General features: G+C 41.3%; 1 protein-coding gene across 3 annotated transcripts in view; it reads left to right on the forward strand.

Annotated features, from left to right (window-relative positions):
* MAP3K20 (mitogen-activated protein kinase kinase kinase 20) overlaps window positions 1–14,510 on the forward strand; it is a 137,282-nt gene extending 122,772 nt beyond the window's left edge. For all 3 annotated transcript variants that reach the window (XM_075933640.1, XM_075933639.1, XM_014570179.3), the window contains exons 18-20: window positions 1,019–1,093; window positions 2,082–2,232; window positions 10,787–14,510. In XM_075933640.1, the coding sequence (XP_075789755.1) occupies window positions 1,019–1,093; window positions 2,082–2,232; window positions 10,787–11,478 (918 nt within the window). In that variant the 3' untranslated portion in view covers window positions 11,479–14,510. The remainder of the gene's footprint in view (window positions 1–1,018; window positions 1,094–2,081; window positions 2,233–10,786) is intronic.
* Window positions 14,511–24,986: the final 10,476 nt, after the last annotated feature.

The following is a 24,986-nucleotide window of genomic DNA, read 5'->3' on the forward strand; positions in this document are numbered from 1 at the left end:
TTAATATGAGAGATGGAAGTTGTTTTAATAGGCAGGGTGCTCTGTTTGCAATTCATGTAATTGATTGTTTTTATTAATGTGACCCACCCTAATACCTTGGCAATGTACAGCAATATAAATTTCTAAATGATAAAAATATGCAACCTCTTGATTGCCAATTAGAATGCTGCTCTAATGTGCCCTGATGGAAAACTCTCATGAATGGCTTTAACTGTGTACATTCCTTATTCAGCCTTCATTGGCTGTTTTGTCTTAGGAACCACTGCTGGATCCAAACTCTCAACAGGAAAAAGAATAGGAAATAACAAAATATGGTGTTATTATGATAAGCTTATTACATAGAATTACCCCACAGCAATTAACACTAATGTTGTCCTTAAGTTTATGTGGTCACTGAATGCTGGAACCTTTATTAATGTTAAGATTTGTTTATTTTTGCTTTTCCTCTTTTGAGGCACATCTGTTTGTATTTCCTTTCTTAAGGCTTTGCATGGTTTTTTTCCATTAAAATGTTATCAGTATTAAAATTAGACAAAAGGAAATTGTCAGGTATAAGCTTAACATTCAGCATACTTATATACTCTTTTAATCTGGAAGAGAATATCTTCAGGAATCTAAATATTTCTTCTTGTTGTTTTGTTTTGTTTTGAATTTCCTCTGTGCTGCAAAAGAAAGAAAATAAGTAAATAAATAAATGTTAAGTTCTATACAAAAATATTGTGTTTCTTATGCTCCCTCTGTAAAAGCAGCTAGTTAAGAATACTATACTCTACATCTACATAATACCACTAATTTCTGTAATGAATGTGCTGTACAAACAAGGAAATAAACAGTTCTGAACTGTGTTGCTTTGTCCCATTAATACATAGGGAAAACACTGATGTGTTTGCCACATGAAAAAGGACAATATCTGTATGGAATGAGTTTGTTTAAAACCCCATTTGGTGTAGTAATAAAGCAAACAAATGACAAATAATAATCCCCCTCATATACATTCTGTTTGTTTTTCCCTTTTCAGCCACCGTTTGTAATGGAGAAATGGATTGTGGGAATAGCAAAAGATCAGAATGTAGAATGTATTATTACATACGAGGTAAGAGCAGAAAAAGTAAGGCAAATATTTATCCTAGTTGAAAACTTGCACTATAATTTCATTAAAAGCTGGTAGAAGTGTGCTGTGACTTTGCTGAATACTGTAATCGAGGTTCAGCCCTGAATAATTAATCTCAAGTTTTGATGGAAAACTGAGCATCTTTAGAGACTGTGCGTTCAAACTCTTGGCTTGGACAGCTCTCGCCCTCAAGTAAGAAAACTCTGTTTTATTTAAACTGTGGTTAGAATTGCTGGTGTTGTTGAAGAGATTGGGTTTCTTACCTTTGGCAGATAAGTGTTAATTAGCTGAGGAATAACAGGAGGAGGAAGAAGGTGATAAGAGAAATGGAGAGAAACATAAAATATGTGGAGACAGTTTTGCGCTGTTTAACATGATGGGTATTAGACTTTGAATTAAAAAGGTTTTGCTTACTTACAAAAAGTGTTTTATAAAGACGCTTCACACTGAGGCTAATAATTGAAATCCCAGCTCTGTCCTGAGGCATGGATTCAAGCAGTGCTAGAGAGACAGGAAAATTCTGGACCTGGCTTGCTTGCCTCAGAAGTGAAGAACAGTGGTTTTCTCTGGCAGGAAGAATAACCCCAGGTTCCTTTTAGCTGGTAGTCCCTCTCAGGAGTCACAGGGACTGACTGCAGGATTAAAGAGCTTGCTACTCTAGGCAAATTACCATGACGGGAACCCCTGCAAGAATACCTGACTACTGCCTATCTCTTTTAGCAGAAAGGAACATGTACTTAAAACACAACTTGATTTAGTTATTAAACTATTTATTAAAAGCAGGCTATTAGCTGCAAGGGAAATTCATGATCAGATTTTCATAAAACTGTTCATAAACAGTAATCATAAAACTGTTATCCAAAATCCCAGAGGGTTTTACTGAAGAAACCTTGTATACATAATGATAACATTAGCATGGCAGTGTATTGTGTTGTATCCTAAAACATAATCTGTTCTATTCCTTGAAAAGGGTGATGTTAGAGCTCCAAAAACCACCCGACACATACATGCAATTACCTGGAGTAAACTGAAAGCTCAGGATGAGGTGAAGTCAGTACAGCTCATGGTACAGACCTCCCTAACAAACTCGGAGGGCAAGCCAGGAAGCCGGACCAGCTCAGGTATGTTTGAACAACATTACATTTACTGGTGAAATATGCAAAACTTTTAAAGAAGGAAAAGCAGCAACTCACCAACTAAAATTCTCTTTCAGCAAAATGAGCCCATCTCACTGCTTTGGCTAGGGATCTGTGCTGGTTGTGTTGTCCTGGTGGGGTGTATGCAGGAGCAATATAACAAAGCTCTAGCAAGCCAGTGTAACTTAGCAGGTGAGCGAGAAAGAGGCTCCAACTGTTAGGTAGCAGTGTGCTAATTGGCCCAACCTGGTTAAAGGGGAATTTTTCTGTATATATTTTTAAAGTAGGTGGGTCTTTGAAACTGTAAATAATTCCTGGCAATAAGTTGTCGCTATGCTGTTGTATACCATGCCCCTTGGAGCTTCACAGGGACAGCAGGAATAGAACTCAGATCATCCTGCTCCAAAAATCACAATCTCTTTCCATCTGAGTTAAAGGAGAATTTGTACTAGCTGTCCCTAGTAAAGGGCCTAAAAAACAAAAAGCTGAGTAGACCTGCTCTTATAAGGGAGAATTCATGTGTGTGCACAGACCCAAGTTCATTATAATATTTTATTTGCAGTTTATCTTAATGTCTCTAGTGATGTTTTAATTGTAAAGTCATAATAGGAGGTAAATCAATCTTTTGTCCTAACTAACCAGCATTTTAGTACTCCTGAAGATGTTTCCTTCCATCTGTCCAACCTTCAGTAGTCTGAAAGCTATTTTCTCACATGCATACAATTTCACCATCTCTCTGGAGACTTGTCTGCACAGTGTGTCAGTGCCCAGCAAGCAGGGTGTAAATCTACAGTGCTTTAGTGCGCTGCACACTAACTAGCCATGTGAACTCTCCTACCACGCACTAAAAGTTCTGTAGCACTTTGGCCTAGTCCTGTTTGAGATACCAGTACATCAGAGTGCACTGTGGAACGGTTAGAATGCAGTAGCCGTATCTGCACAGCATACTAAAGTGCTGTCGATTTACACCCCCACTTACTGAGCACGAAGAGACCATGTAGATGCGCTGCGGTCTCATACTCTTCTCTTTAGCACATTAAAAGAGGTTGGATTTGTTCATCAATGAGCAGGTCCAGTCATCACTTCCAGGACCATGGGAGTCGCCCAGATACTGATGCCAGGAATGTTTTCACAGCACAAGGAAGGAGGGTAGATTCTGGGGACTGTGCATAGAGGGGCACATCCGTGGCAGAGCTCATTTTAACCTGGGCTCACTTATGCACAGGGTGGAAGGGTGAGGCAAGGGATTCACCACTGCGAGGATTCTTCAGTCCAGTTCAGCAATGTGATCACATTACAGATACAGGGAGTTTCTTCAGTTGTGGGACTATATTAAACTTCAACAAATGGCTTGGGGGAATTTATGTCCCAATCTCCACCCTGGCCCCGCCACCCAATTTTTTCAGCACTCTGTTTGGCTACTCAGGCTGGATGGTGGGTTGAGGGCTTTCCCCAAGAGAATGCACCCCATATTCTGAAGTGTTTCAGCAGCGGGTCTCACACTTTAGTCCATGAATTGCTACTGAATGGCTGTAGAGAGGGAGCACAACAGACACTACTGAGTCATGCCCTGACCACTTGGCAAACACTGGTTGAATCAATATACAATAAAGTTGTATCTGTCTGCCTCTGTGTGCTGACAAACTAACTCTTAGCCAGGGAATAAAGAAATGAGCCTGCTGTGAGTGAGAGAATCCCCCTATGCCTCCTCCCATTTCTTCCTTCCAATAGCTGCAGGGAAGAGGATCTTCCCCCTGCCTCTTCCTGGCTCCCAGGAGGGAGTGTTCTCAGTAGCTGTTATCCTGGCCTCCTTTCCTCACGCCACACAAGGGGGCAGGAGTACTCCAGTCAGCTCTTGCCTTCTGCCTCCCTCTGTTTTGTTCAAGGGCATCCTGAGGCAGAGGCAGCTCCCTCGCTACCAGAGAGGTTTGCTCAGCCCATGCATTAGACACTTATTCTCTTGCTCTGCTTAGCTGTCTGGCAGAGAAGTCAGGGTGTTCATTAGAACCCTGGACTGTGAGTGACAAGCAGGACCAGGAAGAGCTTCAGCATGTGGCTCACACTGAATTGGAGGGTAGATGTGATTAAATGCCAGCAGTGCTGTGGGGAGGAATGGAAATTGGAATTACAGATTCTTCCAACACATCTCAGCAGCGATTTGCAGGGACACCCTGCACTTCGGATTATTGAGTTCCAGAATCTTTATTAACAACAATTGTTTGTTTTATTCAATGAGATAAATTAAACCGGCTTTAAACTGAGATCACCCCACTGTTAAGACTTCTCTGAGCTGAGTGCACAGTTGACACAGGTGGTCAACCACAGTCTTGCTACATAGCGCCATTGCCTTCAGTTTTGCCTGAAAATCTGCCTCCAGGACTAACACTGTTTTAGAGACCCCCCTTTCTTTGGGTCTACACCCCTTTACACCTTGGCACAATTAAAGCTGTAGGTTCTTCAGGGCACAGACTCTTTTCTGTTATATGGCTGTACAGTGCCCCTTACAATGGAGCCTGATCAGGGTCTCTCTGGGTACTACTGCAATACAAATAATATATGGCAGTAATAACAAAATGATGGATTACTGCTCTGCACACGCATACACTGTTTCATATCATGCCTAGTGATCCATAAGGTTTGTCCCATGCTGCAGAGTGGTCAGGGCAGTTCCAAAGCTGCCAGCCACAGGATGTGCAGGGCAGGGCACATTCCCCCCCTTCCCCCTCCCCTCCCCAGCTGTGCCTGCATAAAGAGGCTGCCTGGGCCACAATAATGTCTGAGATAAGGAATCTAGTTACAAGACAGTGGTCCCAGCCCTAACCCAGCTGCAAGACAGCTCTATTTTGCAATGCAGATGGGACCTAACGTATGCTCTCTAGCGTTATGTCTACACTGCAATAGAACACAGTTGACCAGTGACAGCTGACTCAGGATCGTGGGACTTGGGCTGTGAGACTATAAAATTGCAGTGTAGACATTTGAAACCTCTAGGACCCTGAGCAGGGGAGGGGAGAAACTCAGAGCCCAGGCTCCACCTTGAGCCCAAACATTAGCACTGCAGCTTTAGAGCCCTGCAGCCCAAGTCAGCTGACACGCACCAGCTGCAGGAGTTTCCTTGCAGTGTAGACGTTTCCTAAGTCTACATCTACACTGCAGACTTTTTGCACAAGAACCGCACTGCATGCTTTCTAGTGCAAGTAAATTTCCAGTAAAGGATTTGAACAGAGGGCTTTTTGTGCAAGAGTTATTCCTTTCCCCATGTGGAATGAGCCCTCTTGCGCAAGAAGGCAGCGTGAACAGGCAACAGGCTAAAATGGCCACCAGAGCTTTGCACAAGAGATCGTCCACATTGCCATGGATGCTCTTGCGCAAAAGCACATGGCAGTGTGGACGTGCTCTTGCACAAAACAGTTTTTGCACAAGAAGCCTGCAGTGTAGATGTAGCCTAAGTGTTTGCCTTCATTTCAGAGTTCACTCAGATGCTTAGCACCCAGGTCAGCCTAGCCCAAGTGTGAGCAGCCACACTGCACAGCCAGACCTGAGTTACGAAGTCCTTGCTGGTGCTGCACTCACCTCGGTGTGTTGCTAGGACACCAGGAGGCATCGCCCATTATTCTTTGCAGTAAAATTTGCTGCTGTAGTATGTGTTCTCAGGGAATTGTGGAACAACCTACCTGTCCTTTTGGCCAGGGGGAAATTATGGAAAAGTGATGGAGGATTGCAGCACTCAAGGGATTAAGCCTGCATCCTCATTGCAAAGTGGGTGGGTTGCTGAGCTCTAACCCTAACCCCAGCCAGGCCAATTAGCCTGGGTTTAAAGCACCACCAAATCCAGGTTGGGGGCAGGGGAGTTTGTGTTAATGGGAGGTAGTTTAGGGGCAACACCTGGGTCAGACCCCGAGTTAACAATGCAGGACAGACATACCCTCACTAGGTCCATACTTATTCTGCCTACAGAATATATCAGAACCAAGATATCAGGATTTTTAATTCTGAATCAAGCAATGGGGAAAAATCATTTTAGATTTTTTAGACATAGAAATAGTTTCATTGCAAAGGACAGGTGGGGTTCCCACTAGGAAGCTGACAACCTCCGTGCCAAGAGCAACACAGGACAGCCATTAAAATCAGTCAGTGTATTACTTCAGTTGCATCAAAGAGAGAATTTCATTCAGGAGATCAGTTAGTGGTGGTTTCCCTGATGTTATGAGATGGCTGCTTGCTGCATGAGTCAAGGAAGCAGGTGTGCTTCTGCAAAATAGTAACAACCAGAGTCTCAAATTAAAGTCCTGAGGCTGCAATTCCTAGATGTATGAGGTCAGTGTTTTGCATCCAAAGGCTAGTGAGAAGAACAGAAGAGACATTATGATACTCAGCACCTAGAAAACATTACATACATTTCTTTAAAACTGCAACTTACCAGGAGAAGGCTAAGAAACCTAAAAAGCAATTCACAATGTCTTTTTCAGGAAGGTTCATCTTAGTGCATGACAGAAATATCTGACATGGAGGCATCACAATCAGCCCTTGACAGGAAAGGCTCTTCCCCTTTCAAGTATTTGACATAAAACTGAAGTGATTTAAATCCCTCAGGATTCAACTAAAGCCTGAGGAAGAGTCAAAAATACTATGGGTATGTCTACACTAGCCCCCTAGTTTGAACGGGAAGCTAATTCAGGCATTCAAAGTTGCAAATGAAGCCCGGGATTTAAATAGTCTGGGCTTTATTTGCATCTTCCCGTCCAGTTGCCATTTTGAAATTTCACTAGTCCGGACTAACTGCCTGTGGGTACACGCGGCAGGGAGCCGATATTTTGAATTAAAGCCCTAATTCGAACTACCTGTTATTCCGCCTGCAAGGCGATATAAAAACCCCGGGCTTCATTTGCAACTTTGAATGCCTACATTAGCCTCCCTAGTTCAAACAAGGGGGCTAGTATAGACATACCCAATGGGACTCCCCCCCACTAAGCTTACAAAATGGGAATGATTTTCTATTAGCTCTCTAACAAGAGAAGGTATTTCATTTGTGTGAAGTGCTGCAACCCAGACCTCTGAACATTTCCCATTACAGATGCTGTAGTAACATTTCTAGTAAAAGGCAGTATTCACAACAGAACTATTCTTCCCTCAACAACCAACAATAAAATGGAGGAATCTGAAGTCCACAGCTGTAGCTATTTTAGTTAAGTTTAAATAGTCTTGGCAAATGCCAAAGCTATGGTCTCCTGTTGGAGTATTAGCATTTTTAAGGACAAATCCATTTAAATCTATTTTGAACAAAGTACTTAAACTTCATCATGTCTGTCTCCCTGGGTGGGTGCTATATAGCTGTCACTCAAAGCCATGGCCTTCAGTAAAGTGAATTCCAAGCTGCTATATGCCCTACCCATAAAGCAATAGAACAGGCAGCCCTTACAATTTAGAGGCAAAATTTAGGGCTATAGAAGAGAGGGAGAGAGAGAGAGAGAATATATGGCATCTCATACAAACAGGCCTGATTTTCAAAAGGGCTTCAACTCAAGTACTAAGAATGTATGGAAATTAAGCCCTCTCTCTATCTGCTGGTTTTTACAACACCCACCAATGTAGAACCCTTCCCAAACAAATTATGTCTACAGTCAAGGTTAATAGGAAACCTCATGAAGTCTTTGTTCTTTTCCCTTCCTTGGTGATAGAAAGATCTGCTTGCATTACATATGTACAACCATGTTGGGCACTCTTTATGTATTTTTATTGTTTCAGGCCCATATGCAGGAATTTCTGTGGAGGGGAGGTGTGAGCCATGGGGGGCGGGGGGAGCTTGTGGCTGCTACGCCCCCACGGCCCAGCCCCACCCCTGGTCTCACTCATTGGAGGGAAAGAGAATCAGCCCCAGCCTTCCTCTGGTCAGTCAGAGCACAGGGAGAGAGGCTGGGGCAATGTGTCACCCTAGCCTTACACTTACTTGGAGGACCATGAGAGGTGCATGCGCACCCTTCGCATACACACCCCTGTGTACAGGTCTGTGTTTATCTACTTTGACTTCACTTTCATTTTATTTTTCCATGTACTGATTGATTTATATTTTGATATGGGTGTGGCAGGAAAGTTTTTAAAAAAGTTCTTATAATACGCGCAAAAAGTGGTTAGACTTTGAATTAGTTTGGCCTAATTACATAACCACTAACTCCTCAACTGAGTACCATATTTCTGGCTTTTATAGCTTTGTAAAGTGCATTGTCCCACAGATGTGCCGCTATCTTGGCGCGTTCTGGATGGAGTGGTGATTCTGATATGTTGATGAATTTGCAAATCAGAACCAAGTCCTTCTAGCAGCAACAGAAGCAACCCCAAGTGCAGGGACTTAAAATAATCCAGTCTGGAAGTGATGAACGCATGGACCACAGAAGCCAGAATCTCATCCATGATGAAAGAGGCAGGTGGATGAAGGCATTTGTCACTATGGAGGTTATTTAATCATTTAGGCTTAATAAAGAGTTGAACAGGAGTAGGGATGTTAAATATAGTTTAATCAACTAACTGACTAGCTGATGGATTTTCCATCGATTAGTCTATTAGTTGATAAGCAGGTCCCAGCAGCTAACCCCACTGCGACTCTGCCTTTTAAATGTATTATGAGCTGGTAGTCTCTTAATACATTTAAAAGGCTGAAGTGCAGCAGGTAATAGCTGGTAGGCTCTTAATACATTTAAAAAGCAGAGTTGCAGCATCTGGGACTGGGCGTGAGTTGGGAATCAGTTGAGAAAACAGGGTATTTCAGGAGAGAGATAGACCTGGTTTTCAGGTAATGACTTGAACACTTTCAGGGCTTCTAGAGCTACATTATTATGTGTGAGGGGGCCAAAGCAACATAAATGGTATATGAGGAAATGCTGCAGGTCCTTTTCAAGTCTACTGCCACAGTAGTTCTTTACATATTTGGTTGATCTTTTCTGAGAAATGGGATGAGGGATCCTCCTGCTAATTGGTGGTTAGTGTTCAGATTGTGAAAGGATGGATTGACTATCCAATTTCTTATTTGGAGTATCTCTGCCCGCTGTGACTTGATGGCTGCATAGAAGATGGGAAGGAATTCATGAAGGAGTGTTTGAGGGATGGGGCAGGAGACTGGGTGTTGTGTTGGTGGATGAATTTAAATCAGGTTTTGCATCACTTCTGTCTATGCACTTCACTTGATGTAATTTATGTTGAAACCCACCAAAGCATCAGAAGTACTGGGCGTCAGATGATTATACAGTTCTTTGTGCACCCTGTTCTAGAATCTGTGTGGTTTGCTCTCTTACAGCATGCGGCCAGAACAGGTTTTCTTCCCTGCATATGCTTCATTTTGTGACTTCCTGTATTTTGTTAGTGGAAGTGGTGCAGGTGGAGAGCTGGCCTGCCTCATGATGTTGTCTCTCCTTGTTTCTAGCATCTTTTGCATCTCTCAAGCACTTTGCATTATAGGTTGTGGAATCATTTCTCAAGGGCAGTAGTTGAAGGCAAGTCAGAGGAGATACTTAAAACTAGACTATAAAAAACACTAGAAAACATCCCGTAGGAAGCAAACCTGCTTTGGTACAAAGATGGATTGAATGGTTTAATAGTTCTTTTCCATTTCTACCCTTCATGAGCTAGACAGGTGACACTATATTCACCAGTTTATTGATGTATTAAATAACATTGTTTTGAATACTATAAAACCTAGGATTAATTTCTGTGTGGGAGGGGAATAACCTGACTGATCAACTATATATTTTAGAGAGTTTGCCTCTGTCTGTCTGTTTGTTCAACAACTCCTCCTAAATGGTAAGAGTTAGGACGACCAAATTTGGTATGCAGTTTCCCCTTATTATAACCTAAAGCAACGTAAGGAGTCGGTTGCCCATGGAGGGGGCTGAAGCTCTTCCTAAATTCATAGACACCTAAAACCATAAAGAAAAGAGGCAAAATCATCAGGCAAGTGAAAGGGGCTACCTCCTCATCCGGGACTGCCCCAGTCACAAGCCTCCCTACCTCCAAGTGTCCTTTAGGGAGGGCAGGGGGCTTCAGCCTTACTCACTTCCCCTCTCCCCATTCAAATGGGAACATTGCTGGCTTTTTCCCTTGCCAGGGGGTGAGGGAAAAGTGCATAGTTTTCTCCATTCCTCACTCTGGCTGGGGAGAGCAGGGGGCAGAAGAAACTTGTACATGCACCTCTCCCACAGCTGTGACAGCTGGAGCTGCAGTGGCCATGGAGAGGCGCTTCTCACCTGGCCCCAACCTGCTTCGGTGAGAGAGGGGTAAGATTGTCCTCTCTTTCCAGGGCAGCCTGCATACTAAACCCCTCATCCCCAGCCCCACCCCAGAGCAATGACTTACATGAAGAAAAACAAAAATTAATTGAGTTAAGGACCCGAGCAAAGCTGGGTAAATCTTCAAGTACATTGTATTTGCTGCATTCTTAGCAGCTATTACTCTTAAATATTTTGATTCCTTATCCCAGGTCTTCATTAAGCAGGAATGCAATTTCTTGGCTATTCTAAACATGTGATTCTTGTTTTCATTTCTATTTCAGGTATAGACATTGAGTGGATGTACACTCTAAGAATGCGTCAGATGGAAAAAAGCTCTTCACACCAGCATACCCATCCCCACAGCCCTAATAATGTGACACAATTTTTACCATACCTTCACAACCAAGACTCCTATGCTGCTGCTGTAAGACGGACACGAATTCCTCTTAGTTATCAGATTACATCAATAAATCATTCCAGAAGTTCATCTCCAACTCCATATGGACTGAGGAGAACTCTATCATCTGTACATTTTAATTCAAAGGGAAGTAGTACCTCTAGTGCAGCTTCTGATAGTCCTTCAGAAAGGGACAGATCTGCAGGCAAAAGCAGAAACAGTAATACCAGTGACTCTGGACTCTCTATGAATGAAAGATATAGTGGAAAAAGCCCTCAGACTACTTCTGCAGCATCTAGACACTCAGGAAAAATGTACAGGACTTCCCAAATAACACTCAACCCATCAAAGACATATGACCACAAAAAGCACACACACTATCCCCATCAACCCAAGTCCATACCAGGTATGCCTCTGAAAATGGAAGGCAAACCTAAGGCAAATGATGAGGAGACCAAAGTTAATGAAGGTGGATGGATAAAGGTAGAATATTCAAAGAAATCTCAGAGACAGGGGACAGGCAAGCCAACTAAAGAGCGACCAAAGGGAATCTGGCGAAGCCGGAGAACGTTCTGAAGAGGGTAGCTGACGTTTTCTAGAGTGTTTTTCTCTTTAATTTAACAGAATTTTTGGTTTATACAATGCAATCGGATCTACTGGGTAAAATGTTTCTACCTTTAGTGTATGCCTTCTAGAGACACTACTTCTCACTGAGATGAAGGCTAAACTCACTCTGTCTGAAGCATCTCTCACTGGCCACCACTGGAAGACAGGATACTTGTCTAGTTGGACCACTGATCTCCCAGTATATCCATTTTTATGTTCAAACAAAGAGCAGAACTGGGGTTCCACTAACAACGGCTTCTGCAAAGAACATCTGTGCGGAACAGCTCCAGGTCATGTTTTCATTCCAGTTGTTGATGAATTGCATCTGCTTTTCTCTCTCCTCTCTCTCTGCTCATGTCCCTGGTCAGCTGGGGCTGTCCAATACATTAGCTTCATTGTTCAATAAATAAGATAACTGTCTATCATGACAAGAAGTTCTTCTGATCGTTCTTGTTAAGTTTTGTTGTTTGAGCAACCTCATGCTCTGGATGCCAATACTGTGCCCTGATGTTCAGGGAGAGATCATTATCCTCTTTCACAACTCTCAGTAAAGTTCTCCCCTCCACACCTCCAGCACCTCTCAATCTGCTTCTGTGCTTCCTCCCTCTGCTCTCAGTTTGCCCTGGACTGAGGAGAAATTCCCACCTCTCCCTTCATTTAAAGGCACAGTTACCATATATTAGCATACTGAGAGACATGGATTTCTCATGATTGGGGGGAGGAGGGGAGGAAGGGTGTGACAGGTTTTATGCTCTTCTTAGGAGGAAAAGAGAGATCAATTATCTTGACAATAGCTCCATCTAATTCTGTTGAAGCCTGTGATAATATTTATCCCTGTGCAGCAGGCATTTTTTAAAATTGCATTTTAAGTGCTATTTTGTCTTGCAGCCTTCAAGTAGTAAAGAGAAGGTCAGCAAACTTTGTGATTAATGTGGTCTGTAACTCCACTAAGAGGAAAGACACAGCTGTAGGCCTGTTTCTCTTCAGAAAGTTTCTTGTTGACATTTTCCCTTCAAATTGGATTTAATGCAATTAAAAAAAAAGTTAAGATTTCCCAAAATGAAGGGAAAAAAGGAGAGAGGAAGAGAGAACAGAAAAGTAGCTCAAGGCAATGAAAGCAAAAAGCTTGAAACTGAAAAGTTGTAAGTTAGTGATTACTTTTGTTTAAAGAGGCAGCAAATTCCAGTATTGCTAGGACATGACTGTGAATAGTCAGGTATTCTGTAGGACAGGAATGTGAAACCTCAGGCCCGGGGACTGGATGCAGCCCCCAGCTTGCCTGGATCCAGCCCCCCGAGGCTCAGCATTGAAGAGCCCGCACTGGCACTCCAGGCCCCCTGACACCCACCTGCAGGACTTGAGCACACAAAATCTACTCACCTAGGCCCCACTAGGCTCCGGTGTGCAAAGAGAATGTGGGGAGTATCTTTCTCCCTTGCAGTCAGGGGCTTCTCACTTTGTTTTGGACTTGTGTGCAGCCCCCAACTGATCTTTCTGTGGGTCAGTGGCCCCCGACACAAAAAAGGTTCTCTCCCTCCCCCCCGCTGTAGGACAACAGTCAGGAATTTCTGGAATTAAGCTGTAGTAAATTTTAATGAAACTGTTTTCAAGGTCTAAAGTTAGAAATTGACATGAGTCCACCAATTTAAGCTTAATCAGTTTTTGCCCTTATAATTTTTTCAGACAGAATTGCCAACTTTCAATTTCAGATCATACAGATTGACAGATAATACGAGCACATAAAATAGAAAAGCAGAAGCCCAAGTTACTGAGTTCTAGGAACCTCTTGTCCACTTCAGGATGGTCATCTTAGATTCTGGCTCATTATTCTCTGACTTGAGTCCTGTTAACTTGGTTTTGGTTTCTTATACCTTTCCATATCACATATTCATTAGCTTTCTTTCAATCAATGATAAGCATTGTGTCTTACATAACTTGTATAATACTCCTGTGCAAGCTTCAATTTAAATTACATTTGCTATTTATGCTGTTTTCACATTATGCTGTTTCATAACACCCTATTCCTGTTTCTTTGAATATAGAGACTTTTTAGTGTTATGTTTTGTTGTTTTGTCATGTAGGTTAACTTCCTCTTTTCTATGTCCTCCAACACAATACATCTTGATCCTGTCAGCTGTGAGCATTACTTAACATAGAAACTGGCACATCAACACCATCAAATCAAAGAATAGGCCAAAGCTGTGGCATAAGTACTATCTTGACCTAGCCAGACTCATTCACTATATGGAATCATAAACCTTTAACATTAAACTAACAAAATGAAACCCTTATATATACAGTTCACTAATTCTTCAGCTTTGAATATCTTAATTCAGTACTGAACACACACACGATCCTGAACTGTTGATTAACTTTTACTTTTTGAGTAGGAGAGTTCTGGAGTACAAAGTGACATTAATGTGAGCATTTTCGTATTGTTTCCAAACATGGATTATTAGGGGACTCTTTGCTCAAAGTCTAGCATCACTTGCATATTATTAAAAAGTATTGTCAGTATTTTGCCTGTTGTATTTTGAGGAATTGTATTCAATTTTAGGACCTAGGTATTAATTGTTTCCCAACATGCTGGCACATTGCCAGACAAAATAAGCTACGTGACAATAACCCTACTTTTTAGAGTACCTCTACACTCCAAAAAAAACCATGCCAATGAGTCTCAGGGCTTCAACTGATTTAGGCTCATGTAGTTTATACTATGGGGCTATGTCTACACTACAGAGGTTTTTTTTCCGAAAAACAGCCATTTTTCCAAAAAAACTTCACTTACGTCCACACTGCAATCGCATTCTTTCAGAAAAAAATCAAAAGAATAGAGAGGGTTTTCTGACATTGGTAAGCCTCTTTCTACGAGGAAGAAGCCTTTTTCCGAAAGTGTCCATTCAATGCAGATCGCTGTTTCAATGCGCTTTGGCAGTATGGACGCGCTCTTTCAGAAGAAGTTTTTTTGGAAGGTCTCTTCCGGAAAAGCTTCTTCCAAAAGAAGCCTGGGACTACAAATAGCAGGACAGATGTTCTTGCTTGGACAGGCATCAGGCTCTGAAACATGATGAGTGTGGGTCTTGGGTCTCAGAGCCTGCACAGCAATGTCAGCATTGCCATTTTTGGCCCCAAAGCACCAACCTGAATGAGTTAACCCAGGCTCTGAGACTTGCTGCTACAAGGTTGTTTTTGTTTTGTTTTGTTTTGTTTTGTTTTGTTTTGTTTTGTTTTGTTTGTTCAGTTGTTTGCAGTGTAGAGTTACCCTTAGATAAATATAGATTCCCAGATATTGATAGCTTCACTTCAATATTAATCTACCCAAAGTATTGAATATCCTTTCCTTTTTCAACACTTTATACCAAAACAAATAATGGATGGTGAAGGCTGTGCAGTCAGTTTCCATTCTGATAAACGGTGTGTCACAGGGCCAACGTGAAACAGAGAGAAAAGTTACCTGGAGCTCAAAAGTCAGCATAGGTTTAATTGTGCAGGGACTCTGGGCTAATCCAAATATACAACCTGCAGACTGCTCTGTTTAACACTGAGAATTTAAAATGCTGCTCACAGATTGAGGGCTCAGCAAACTGCAACAGCTGAGCTGGTCTGAAAACTCTGGGTAAAGAATTTTAATTGCTGATTTTAAAAAAATGGTAATATAACACGTACTGCAGAACTGTTGTGATTATCCTAGATCTTGTCTACACAGGTAAATTGGCTGGTATAATTGGTTCAGAATAAGCCATTCCAGAATGACTCTCCCTCTGGACACTGTTCCAGAATAGGGACTTTATTTCAGAATCATTACAGAACAAAGTACAGTGAAAGCTTTGTTATCCAGCACTCAGGGGGAACAGCAGTTGCCGGTTAACTGAATGTGTCCTGGATAACAAAGCAGCCTTTGCCAGCTCCACTCGGCAGGAGGAGGCTTCCTCCTCCCCCGGAGCCAAGCTGGCAAGGGCTGCTGGTACTGCTCCAGAGGAGGAGACAACCTCGTCCCCAGGAGCAGGGCTGGCAGCCCATCCAGCATTCTGTTAAATTCAAATTTTGTTAACTGGTTGGACGCAATGCCGGTTAACGGAGTTTTCCAGTTAACAGTGCCAGACAACAAAGCATTTACTGTAATTATTCCAGACCAAAAGTCACTTTTATTGTAGAATAGGGCGTCCGAATATTCTATTCTGCAACAGCTATGCTGGTCAATTTCCTTGTGTAGACAAAACCCCAGGGTGAAGGATTACACAGATGAACACTACAGTATGAGGTGAAACCTGGGACCTGGAAGTTATCAGAGCTCAAGGCTGAAATTTGAGCTGTGGTTCTACAAACTCCCAAGTGACAGGGAGAGGATACTAGATTAGGTCTGCAAAAGTGACGAGGAATCCTGTGGTACCTTATAGACTAACAGATTTATTGGAGCATAAGCTTTCATGGGCAAAGACCCACTTCATCAGATGTACAAAAGCTTATGGTCCAATAAATCTGATAGTCTAGAAGGTGCCACAGGACTCCTCCTTGCTTTTCCAGATTCAGACCAACACGGCCACCTCTCTGATAGATTAGGTCTAAGAGCTCAAACCAAGTACCTGTAAATATGGATATTTGGAGGCCTCTAAATATGTCATTATGGCTCTGTGAGTTACATAAGAATCATCAGTGTGTAGGGCATCATTCCTGGAGCTGCTGCCTTCAGAAGCTGCAGTTGTAGGAAATAACATCACAATGACACATCAGACAATGCTAATTGAGCTGATTTCTAGATCTATCAATTCCAAGAATGACGTAAAAACATAGCTGCCTCTTCCATTTTAGACAATATGATAATAAGGAAGGAACTGGGTAGTTGAGGGGAAGACATTTGTTACAGGGATTTAGGGCTTTTATTTCCTATGTTCAAAACATGTTCACTCAAAACCATACCAGCGGAAACGGTGGTCACTATTGGTAGACCTTCATTGTAGAAAACCTAAGCACTTTATTACTTTATAACCTTTCCCTTTCACACAAATATTACATGATAGAAGATGGAACAGAATAGTAAGACAACTGAGCTAGAGCTGAATTCGTCTGTCTATATAGCTGGGTGATAAAAAAATTGTTTTATGTTTATTTGAAAGCACTCAAAGCTGTTGAGCTCCTGGGCATGGCCTGAAAGGATATATGCTTTTAAAGTAGCTATTGCCTTATTTGGGATACATGGAAAATCAAGCACCAAATATGGTTCCCCACTCAGAACAAGAATTGTACTTTAGTTTAATTTAGTTAAGTTCCCTAACTAACATTTCTCGGTTTAATCAGAAACACGTGTAATACCTGGTGTTAATTGTATGTGAATATTTGCTATAATTGGGCCCAAGTGGTAAAATTTGGAGATCCAAACATGAGGAATGGAGAGGGTTGCAGCCAGCATCATGGTTTGAATCTTCCTTCATCCCAGAAAGAACTTGTGACAGTTTGGAAGAGGGTATTTACTTTACAGATGGGTCAGAAAAACAGAGTAATTATACTGATCTTGGGTAAGGCTTGACTTGACAGAGATTCAAGGAAGTGTAGTATTGGTGGTGGCTGTCAGCTGGCTGTGGTTGATTATCAAGATGTCCAAACTGATTCCGCTGCTGTTTGTAAGCAATTTAATTCTGTGCCTAATTTTAATCTGCAATGTACTGTGTGTGTCCACATCTGCTGTGTTAAAGCATTCATTAGCATTTAAAGGGAAATCTGATGGTATTGATCACTCTTATTAAAACTAAACAATCACATAACTGTCAGTGACTAGAAATCTTCTCTCTGTGTAGGGATGGCTGTTAAAGCAAAAGTGACAGAACTTATAAAAAATCTCTGTGCTAAAAGTATTTGTAAGGCTGGAGTGAAGTATTAAAACTTGTCTTGTATTCAGGTGGAAGTGTGATAAAGGAAAATACAAATTACAAAGTAGCAAACTAGTAACAATCATTCAAAATATCAATCATAAATACATTTGGATTCAAATCCTGTTTAAAAATGTTAAAATATTATTTAAAAAATCACAAATGAACTGTACTCACACTCTCAAATAGTTTTGCCTATATTAACCAAGTGTATAAGAATCAGCAAGACTTTTGTGTGCTTTTTAATCTATGTTGCTCCTAATGTGTTAATGATGGATGACAGTATAGTATTTTTACAGACCCCTTTTGTCCCTTTATGTTTTACAAACTAAAGACATGCAGGATTCATTTATCCATCACTGAAATGCAGCCATATCTAGGATGGAAGGAAATCTGCAGCACAGGAAACAATAGTACAGAAGGGGACACTTTGGCCAAGGACTTCAGAAGAAACACTCCTCTTTCGGAAAGTAGCATGGAATGTAAAGCTTTGCCCACAGAATTGTCCATGCTAGAAATTTAGCCAGAGTATCTAGGTTTACAATCTTTTGTTAGATAACTTTTTTCCTCCTGAGAACTCTTAATACCCTAAAAACTTCATCGTTTGCTCTGGACAGTTGTGAGCCTTAGGATCTGAGCCAACTCCTACTGAAGCCGTAAGATGTCCCATTGATATCCACATAGGGGAGGCATGGACCTTGGCATTTGAGATCTCCTTTAAAAGATCCCTCTTAGTAATTTGCATGAAGCTCAATTTATCTGCCTCAGAAAGATTAAGGACTGGGTCAAAGCAATAATTCCTAGTGTTTTATATAACATGTGTTGGGAAGAAGAAGAGAGGACCTAGAAGGCAGAGTTGAGTCTTAATTAGAAGAATTATTTACAGTATGGCAACTGCAGCTAGCACCCCAACCATGTGCATTCAGACTAACCTCCTGATTTCTCCACCGGATTCTTCCATCTCCAATTTCCATGCAGGTTTCCTTTTACCAATTTTTGTTGTTGTGTCTTCTGTGCATGTCTTTATTGACCTGCAGGTGCCACACATTAGTAGTACAAAGCCCACCCTAGGAATATGGCTTGTTGGACCTTGCAGCCCTTCAACTGTGCTGGTCTTCAAACCAGTCTCCCACTTCTCAATGAAGTTTGGTTTCTAAGAGTCTGTAGTCACAGTCCTTCTGCATCACTGGTACAATCATTGGATCTGCATTGGCCCTTAATCTGGCTTGCCACAACATTTCTTTCTGCTGCTTTAGGGACCTCTTTGTGGTTGTCAGGGAGCTGTGGAGGACCTATTGACAAAAATGCCATATTATGTTCTATTATTATGGATTGTATTTTTGAGGATTTTTCATTGCTAAAATCAGGCAAAATATTGCAAACTGATTAGTGGATAAAATATGTTGGGTTCAGCTAGAAGTTGGGAGTTCTTGCCGGAATTAGCTAATGTACATCAATAGAATGTTCTCTCCTACTGCTTCAGTCTGGGATGTGAATATAACTGAGATGGGAGAAAAATTGCATGGTTGTATTGCTTGTCAGCATGGCAAGCAGCTACACAGCTTCCTGAGCCAACTTGGCAAAATGGCTTCTTTTCAGGAGTGTCAGTAGGGATGTACAATAGGGGTGACAGCTGTGTTTAACCCTAGCTAACAGATTTACAACCAGAGGCTGAAATTAGGTTTAACCTTACTCTACCATAAAACGCAACACCACTAGACAGAACACAACAGCCTAACTATATCATTTCCTTTCCTTCCCAACACTAATTGCTGTTGTCTCAGAGGATCTCTGTTAGGAAGTCATTATAATATATATATGCAATGGTCTCATTTCTGTCTCAACATATTCGGGAAAGCACTACGTGAATCTAATCTGCTCACAGATTGTTGCAGGCTGCCACTTTGACTAAACATTATTATCCACAATGGATATTTTCAGAGTTTCTGACAAACTAGTACATCCTCACCAGTCAGAATCATTCACATTCAGTTGATTTGAATGTTACATTGCTTACTTCTTAAAAAAAAAATTACTCTAATTTCTTTCTGCTTAACCACGCTCCCACTGAATATTTCTGAACTGGTCATATTTGACAGCCACTGACAGCAACGCTACCCTACATGGGCACACATCAAAACCACCATACACTGACCATTATCCAGCAACTTGCTGAGCTGATTTAACGAGGCGAAGTTGCTCGAACACTCTTTGTTCCTCCCCTTCCTCCTGTGAGCAATCACTCAAAACAATGACCTCTGTGTGTTGCGGCACTTATAACAATTCTGCTCTCTAACTCAGCTGATGCTGCTGAGGCTCAAACCATAAGCCTCTTAAGGCCAATTCATTCCATAAACTCACTCCCAAGAATATTGGGACATGCTTCAAAGATACACATTTGAATTTTTTTGATTGTGCTAGTAAATGCACTTTGACCTAATTATTATTATTACTTTAGACCAGAAAAGACAGGCTGCTGCTTTAGTAATTGTGGAAAAACCCCAAACTGAGAGACCTCCTGACATTCTGTATCACTAAAATGGAACAAAATAACAATGCTACTGCTGAAAATTACATCTGACAGAATTATTTTATATGTATGTGGCCACAATGGCAGTGGTTTTGCATAATTCTCTTCCTTAATGAACTGCCAAAGTTTGTTGCAAAAAGTTAGAGGTTATGTAGAAGAAAACTATTACAGCAATAGCATTAATAAAGGTCCAGCATGATTATAAACAAAACTAGTTTGAAACCAATGTTATACTCATAAAAGATGGGAATAATGTTAAAAGTCAACTGCAGACCATGACACGGTTAGACAACATGGTGGTAAACCATTGGCATCCTATCTACAAAATAACTTCCTATAATAGTTAATTATACTGCAAAGCCTGCTGATAGTTACAAAAACCCTACAAATCTCTCTCCATGCAGTTGTATATTATAAAATGGGTTTCTGGTATCTCCATAATAGTGTCAACATTACTGATTTTATATGTAAAAGTAAGCTGCGTGGGTATATCTGAGATCAAAAATATAAACTACTGTCTGCCTTTAAAAACACTTCAAGAAAGTCAGTTTCATCAACAGTCTCTGTGGGAATGAACGTACCAATTTGCTTGCACCATATGAAAAACTATGGTTGTGAGAACTGGGTGGCCATATCTGTGAGGTGGGGTTCATGACATAAGGGATCAGAGTGCTCATGGCACTGCATAGGCTTTATCTTCTGTCCTTGTTGTGTCAGGAGTACAAGTATTCAAGGACCCAGAAATGCCTTAGAATAATGACTAACTAAGTATAAGAGCTTCATTCCGATGAGGTTCACTGAAAGATCTAGAAAGGGAGAATTCTCTTTTACAAAAACTCCACCCACTACAGCTCCTCAGGAGGAGGTCAAGTTACAAGCATCACATCACCAGAACATTGGCTGAGCACTTTTGGTAGGATGACTCTTTGCTAGCTGCAGATGGAAACAATAACCTAATGCAAATTAACATGTACATGGGAGCCATTAAACTCTTACATTACAAAGTGAAATATCCTTATTGTAGCAGATGGCACCATTAAGGTGGTGTTGCCAACTCCACTAAGGCTAGTAAATCTCATGAAGTTTCCATTTGAAATACTGCAAGTACATCATGTCTGTCTCCTTTTGCATAGGAATTGCTCTACCTATGCCCTTTACAGTTGACAACTAATGGAGAGTCTTCCTTAGCTCAAATGGGAGAGGCCTATAATTTTGGAGCAGGAAAATAAATTCATTTCAGTTTCCGTGAAATTTTGAATGGCTTTGGGACCCCACATAGTACAATCTGTAAAGTCCTAGGTGGCCATAGATTTCATTGCAACAGTCTAAGGTTATGTCTACACTGTATGCACCCCAGCTATAAAAATTGTTCCAACACTCCTAATCTACACGTCACCTGATAGCCTGGTGATCTTGTATTTAGCTGTGGCACTCTGGTTCCTTTCCCAGACCTGAAGAAGAGCCCTGTGTAGCTTGAAAGCTTGCCCTATAGAAGGTATTACCTCACCCATCTTATCTCACTGGGCATTGAAGACAGATATCAACCAGAATTCTTTATCCATCTGGATTATATTCATTCCTTTATTTGGTCTTCTTTCTCCTCCTCTCCACTCCCTTAATGGCCTTGCAAAAATCTCCAGTTCATATCAAATTCTATTATGCATAGGATCAGATCTTTCTACTTACAGTTCTAAGTGCACATTGTATCTCCACCTTGCCTTTACTAATAAATAACACATAACAAAACACGCAGAAATACTTTTAAAATTGCACATTCCATTTTTTCTTCTGGAGAGGAGGAGAAGAGGGAAAAGGAAATAAACTATGTACAAGAGATACTAATCACATTGCTTGCTGTGTGGTGCATTGCTGAGCTGGTATAGCAAATGTTAGCTATCCTAGCTTTCGCCAATAAATAATAAAACACTCTTGAAAATGTTTATATTCCCATTTGCTTTGTTTTATATATTGTATCCTATACATTTGTGTTTATATGTAAAGTTCTAAAATATTGCTGGTACAAATCTGTGAATCAGTTGTGAGGTTGTTGTTTTGCTAGGATCAATGTCAGTTTATTGAGGTTAATCCTACATCTTGTGCAGCAACATTAAGCACGGAAGGTGTCATAAACACACACGCCTGAGCAGATCTGACATCAGTCCAGTGGAAGGTGGAATTACACATACACACTAGAGGAAGGAAAAAAGTGTCATAAGTTATTGAGTTACATGTAAATCAGGGTTTGATTACTGAATGCATAGTAATTCCTGACTCATTTCAATGCACTAATAAGAATTGTAATAATACTCTATAATTTACTGAGAGGAAGAGGTGATTGGGCAGCTCTTAAAGTAATTTTTAATTAGGGCAATTAGCTATTGCAATCTTATTAGTTTCTAAGGATCCAATATATTGGGCCGATTTCTCTGTGCAATAGCTAAATACCACTGTGAGTCTGAGAATCCTAAACTCATCACTTCCATTGATCCATGTCTATGGTTCCCAGCACTACGGTAATGTAGTATTAGTCCTAATTTTATAGTCAATGAACTGAAACACACAGGCTGTGTCTACATTGGCATGATTTTATGCAAAAGCACCCGCTTTTGCACAAAAACATGCTGCCTGTCTACACTGGCGCGAGTTCTTGCGCAAGAACACTGACGTTCTAATGTGTGAAATCAGTGCTTCTTGCGCAAGAACTACGATGCTCCCGCTCAGGAAAAAGCCCTCTTGAGCAACTGTTCTTGCGCAAGAGGCCAGTGTAGACAGGCAACGTGAATTTCTTGCGCAAGAAATCCCGATGGCTAAAATGGCCATCGGAGCTTTCTTGTGCAAGAGAGTGTCTACACTGGCATAGATGCTTTTGCGCAAAAGCACATCTCTCGCGTGAAAGCACATGCCAGTGTAGACGCTCTCTTGCGCAAATACTTTAACGCAAAAATTCTTGCATTAAAAGTATTTGCGCAAAATCTTGCCAATGTAGACGTAGCCACAGAGATTAGGTGGCTTGTCCAAGATCATTCAGGAAGTCTGTAGCAGAGCTAGGAACGGGTTTCACACTATCATTACCTGCTGGTTAGCATTTTCTGTATGACAAGCCTGTTAAGCTCTCAGAAAACTGCACAGCTGTGTATGAGAAGCTTTGTAAAACTCCGGGCAGCTGAAGCCTGCTGCATTAATTTAGGGGACCAATCTCCTTCTGGCTGGCCTCACAGAGACTAAAGGTTGGATTTATTGTTTCTGAGAATGGTGCTGTTGTTGGTGAGGCTGTATGTCTGAAGCTACTAATAGGGAAACATCTTTGATTCTTGTAGGCCAATGCAAAATGTGATGCCAGGATAATAACTTAGTTGTTTCAGCCATACTACCAATGTTGGATGTACTTCTAACAAGTACGTACTTGAAACACCAGCAGTTGCAGCAAGATGAAACAATATTATGGAATGCAACTTTTTAGCAGGGGTTGTGCTACAACAGCTTCTGCAGTAGAAAAAAGCAGCGGCTGATCACTGTTTGGAGCACATTTTGCTTTTGACGGGGTACTGCTCCTTCTGAGATAACTACCCTTCATATGTCCTTTGATGACTTCAGTGTAAGCCAGCTCATGCCTCTTAACAGACTCCTCAACTGCTACGTTCATATATTTAAAAAAAAATCATTTCAAGAAGCATAGAGATCTGAAAATGTTGCTCCCATTCCTGAAAACACTTGACAAGCTTCACTACAATCATAGTCTGGATGGCTACGTCTAGACTGGCATGATTTTCCGCAACTGCTTTTAACGGAAAAGTTTTTCCATTAAGCATTTGCAGAAAAGAGCGTCTAGATTGGCACAGACACTTTTCCACAAAAGCACTTTTTGCGGAAAAGCGTCCGTGCCAATCTAGACGCGGTTTTGCGCAAGAAAGCCCTGATTGCCATTTTTGCGATCAGGGCTTTTTTGCGCAAAACAATACCGCGTTGTCTACACTGGCCCTCTTGCGCAAAAGTATTTGCGCAAGAGGGCTTTTGCCCAAATGGGAGCAGCATAGTATTTCTGCAAGAACACTGACAATCTTACATGAGATCGTCAGTGTTCTTGCGGAAATTCAAGCGGCCAGTGTAGACAGCTGGCAAGTCTAGATGCAGCCGATTTGTTTTTGGAGTTTTACGATGCCAGTGGAAGAAGTGATTTTGCCTGTCTGTCTACTTTGGAGTCAGGGAACTAGTATGGAGTGGGTGCAGAAGCAGAGGGGAATTATAGGTACGTCTAGACTACAGAGTTTTTCCGGGATACCAGAGCTCTGCCGCAAAAGCAGATGCATTTCTTCGGCATCCCCATAAACCTCGTTCTATGAGGAAGAAGGGATGTTCCGAAAGACGCTTTTTTCCTGACATTTGGCTTAGCGTAGATGGGCCAATTGTCGGAAAAGCCTCTTTTGGAAGAAAAGCGGAAAAAGATACGCAAATTGTGCTTCACAATTTGCGTATCTTTTTCCAGAAGAACTTTGTAGTCTAGACACAGCCTATATGTTCCAGGGTAAGAAATTTAGGCCTTGGATTGATGAGCAAAAAAGGATTATATTTTATTTGTGTTAGCTCAGTCAAGTTATTTTAATTGACTGAAAAATCTTCAACATTCACTGAGATGCATGCTGGTATACCCAAAGCTATATTAAATGTCAATGTATCATAGGGCTCCTCGCTGACTAATATGGCCTGCTTACCTGGCTTCAAACATGTTACCTTGGTCTCCACAAATGTTAAGATGGCTTTAAGTGAAATTAACTTAATGGAGCTAACACCCCTGGAAAATACACACTTTTTTGCTCATAAATCCTTCCAAGCTGTTTAAAATAGATTTGGTAGAGGGTAAGAGGCAGGGATGATATGATTCTAAAAAAAAAAGCTTACAGATGGAGAATGGAGCATTTGTGAGGATGAGTAACTTTTTGCTCTGATATTCACTGTATGTGGTGAACACATAGACAGTCTGAGGATTTTAAGATCCTGAATTTGAATTGTGCATTCCACACAGCTTATCATGGGGCTGAGCAAATCAACTTTGTATTACATATATAAAGGGTAGCAATCAGCAGATA

Source organism: Pelodiscus sinensis, chromosome 7 (assembly GCF_049634645.1).
Source record: "Pelodiscus sinensis isolate JC-2024 chromosome 7, ASM4963464v1, whole genome shotgun sequence".
Classification (NCBI taxonomy): domain Eukaryota; kingdom Metazoa; phylum Chordata; order Testudines; family Trionychidae; genus Pelodiscus; species Pelodiscus sinensis.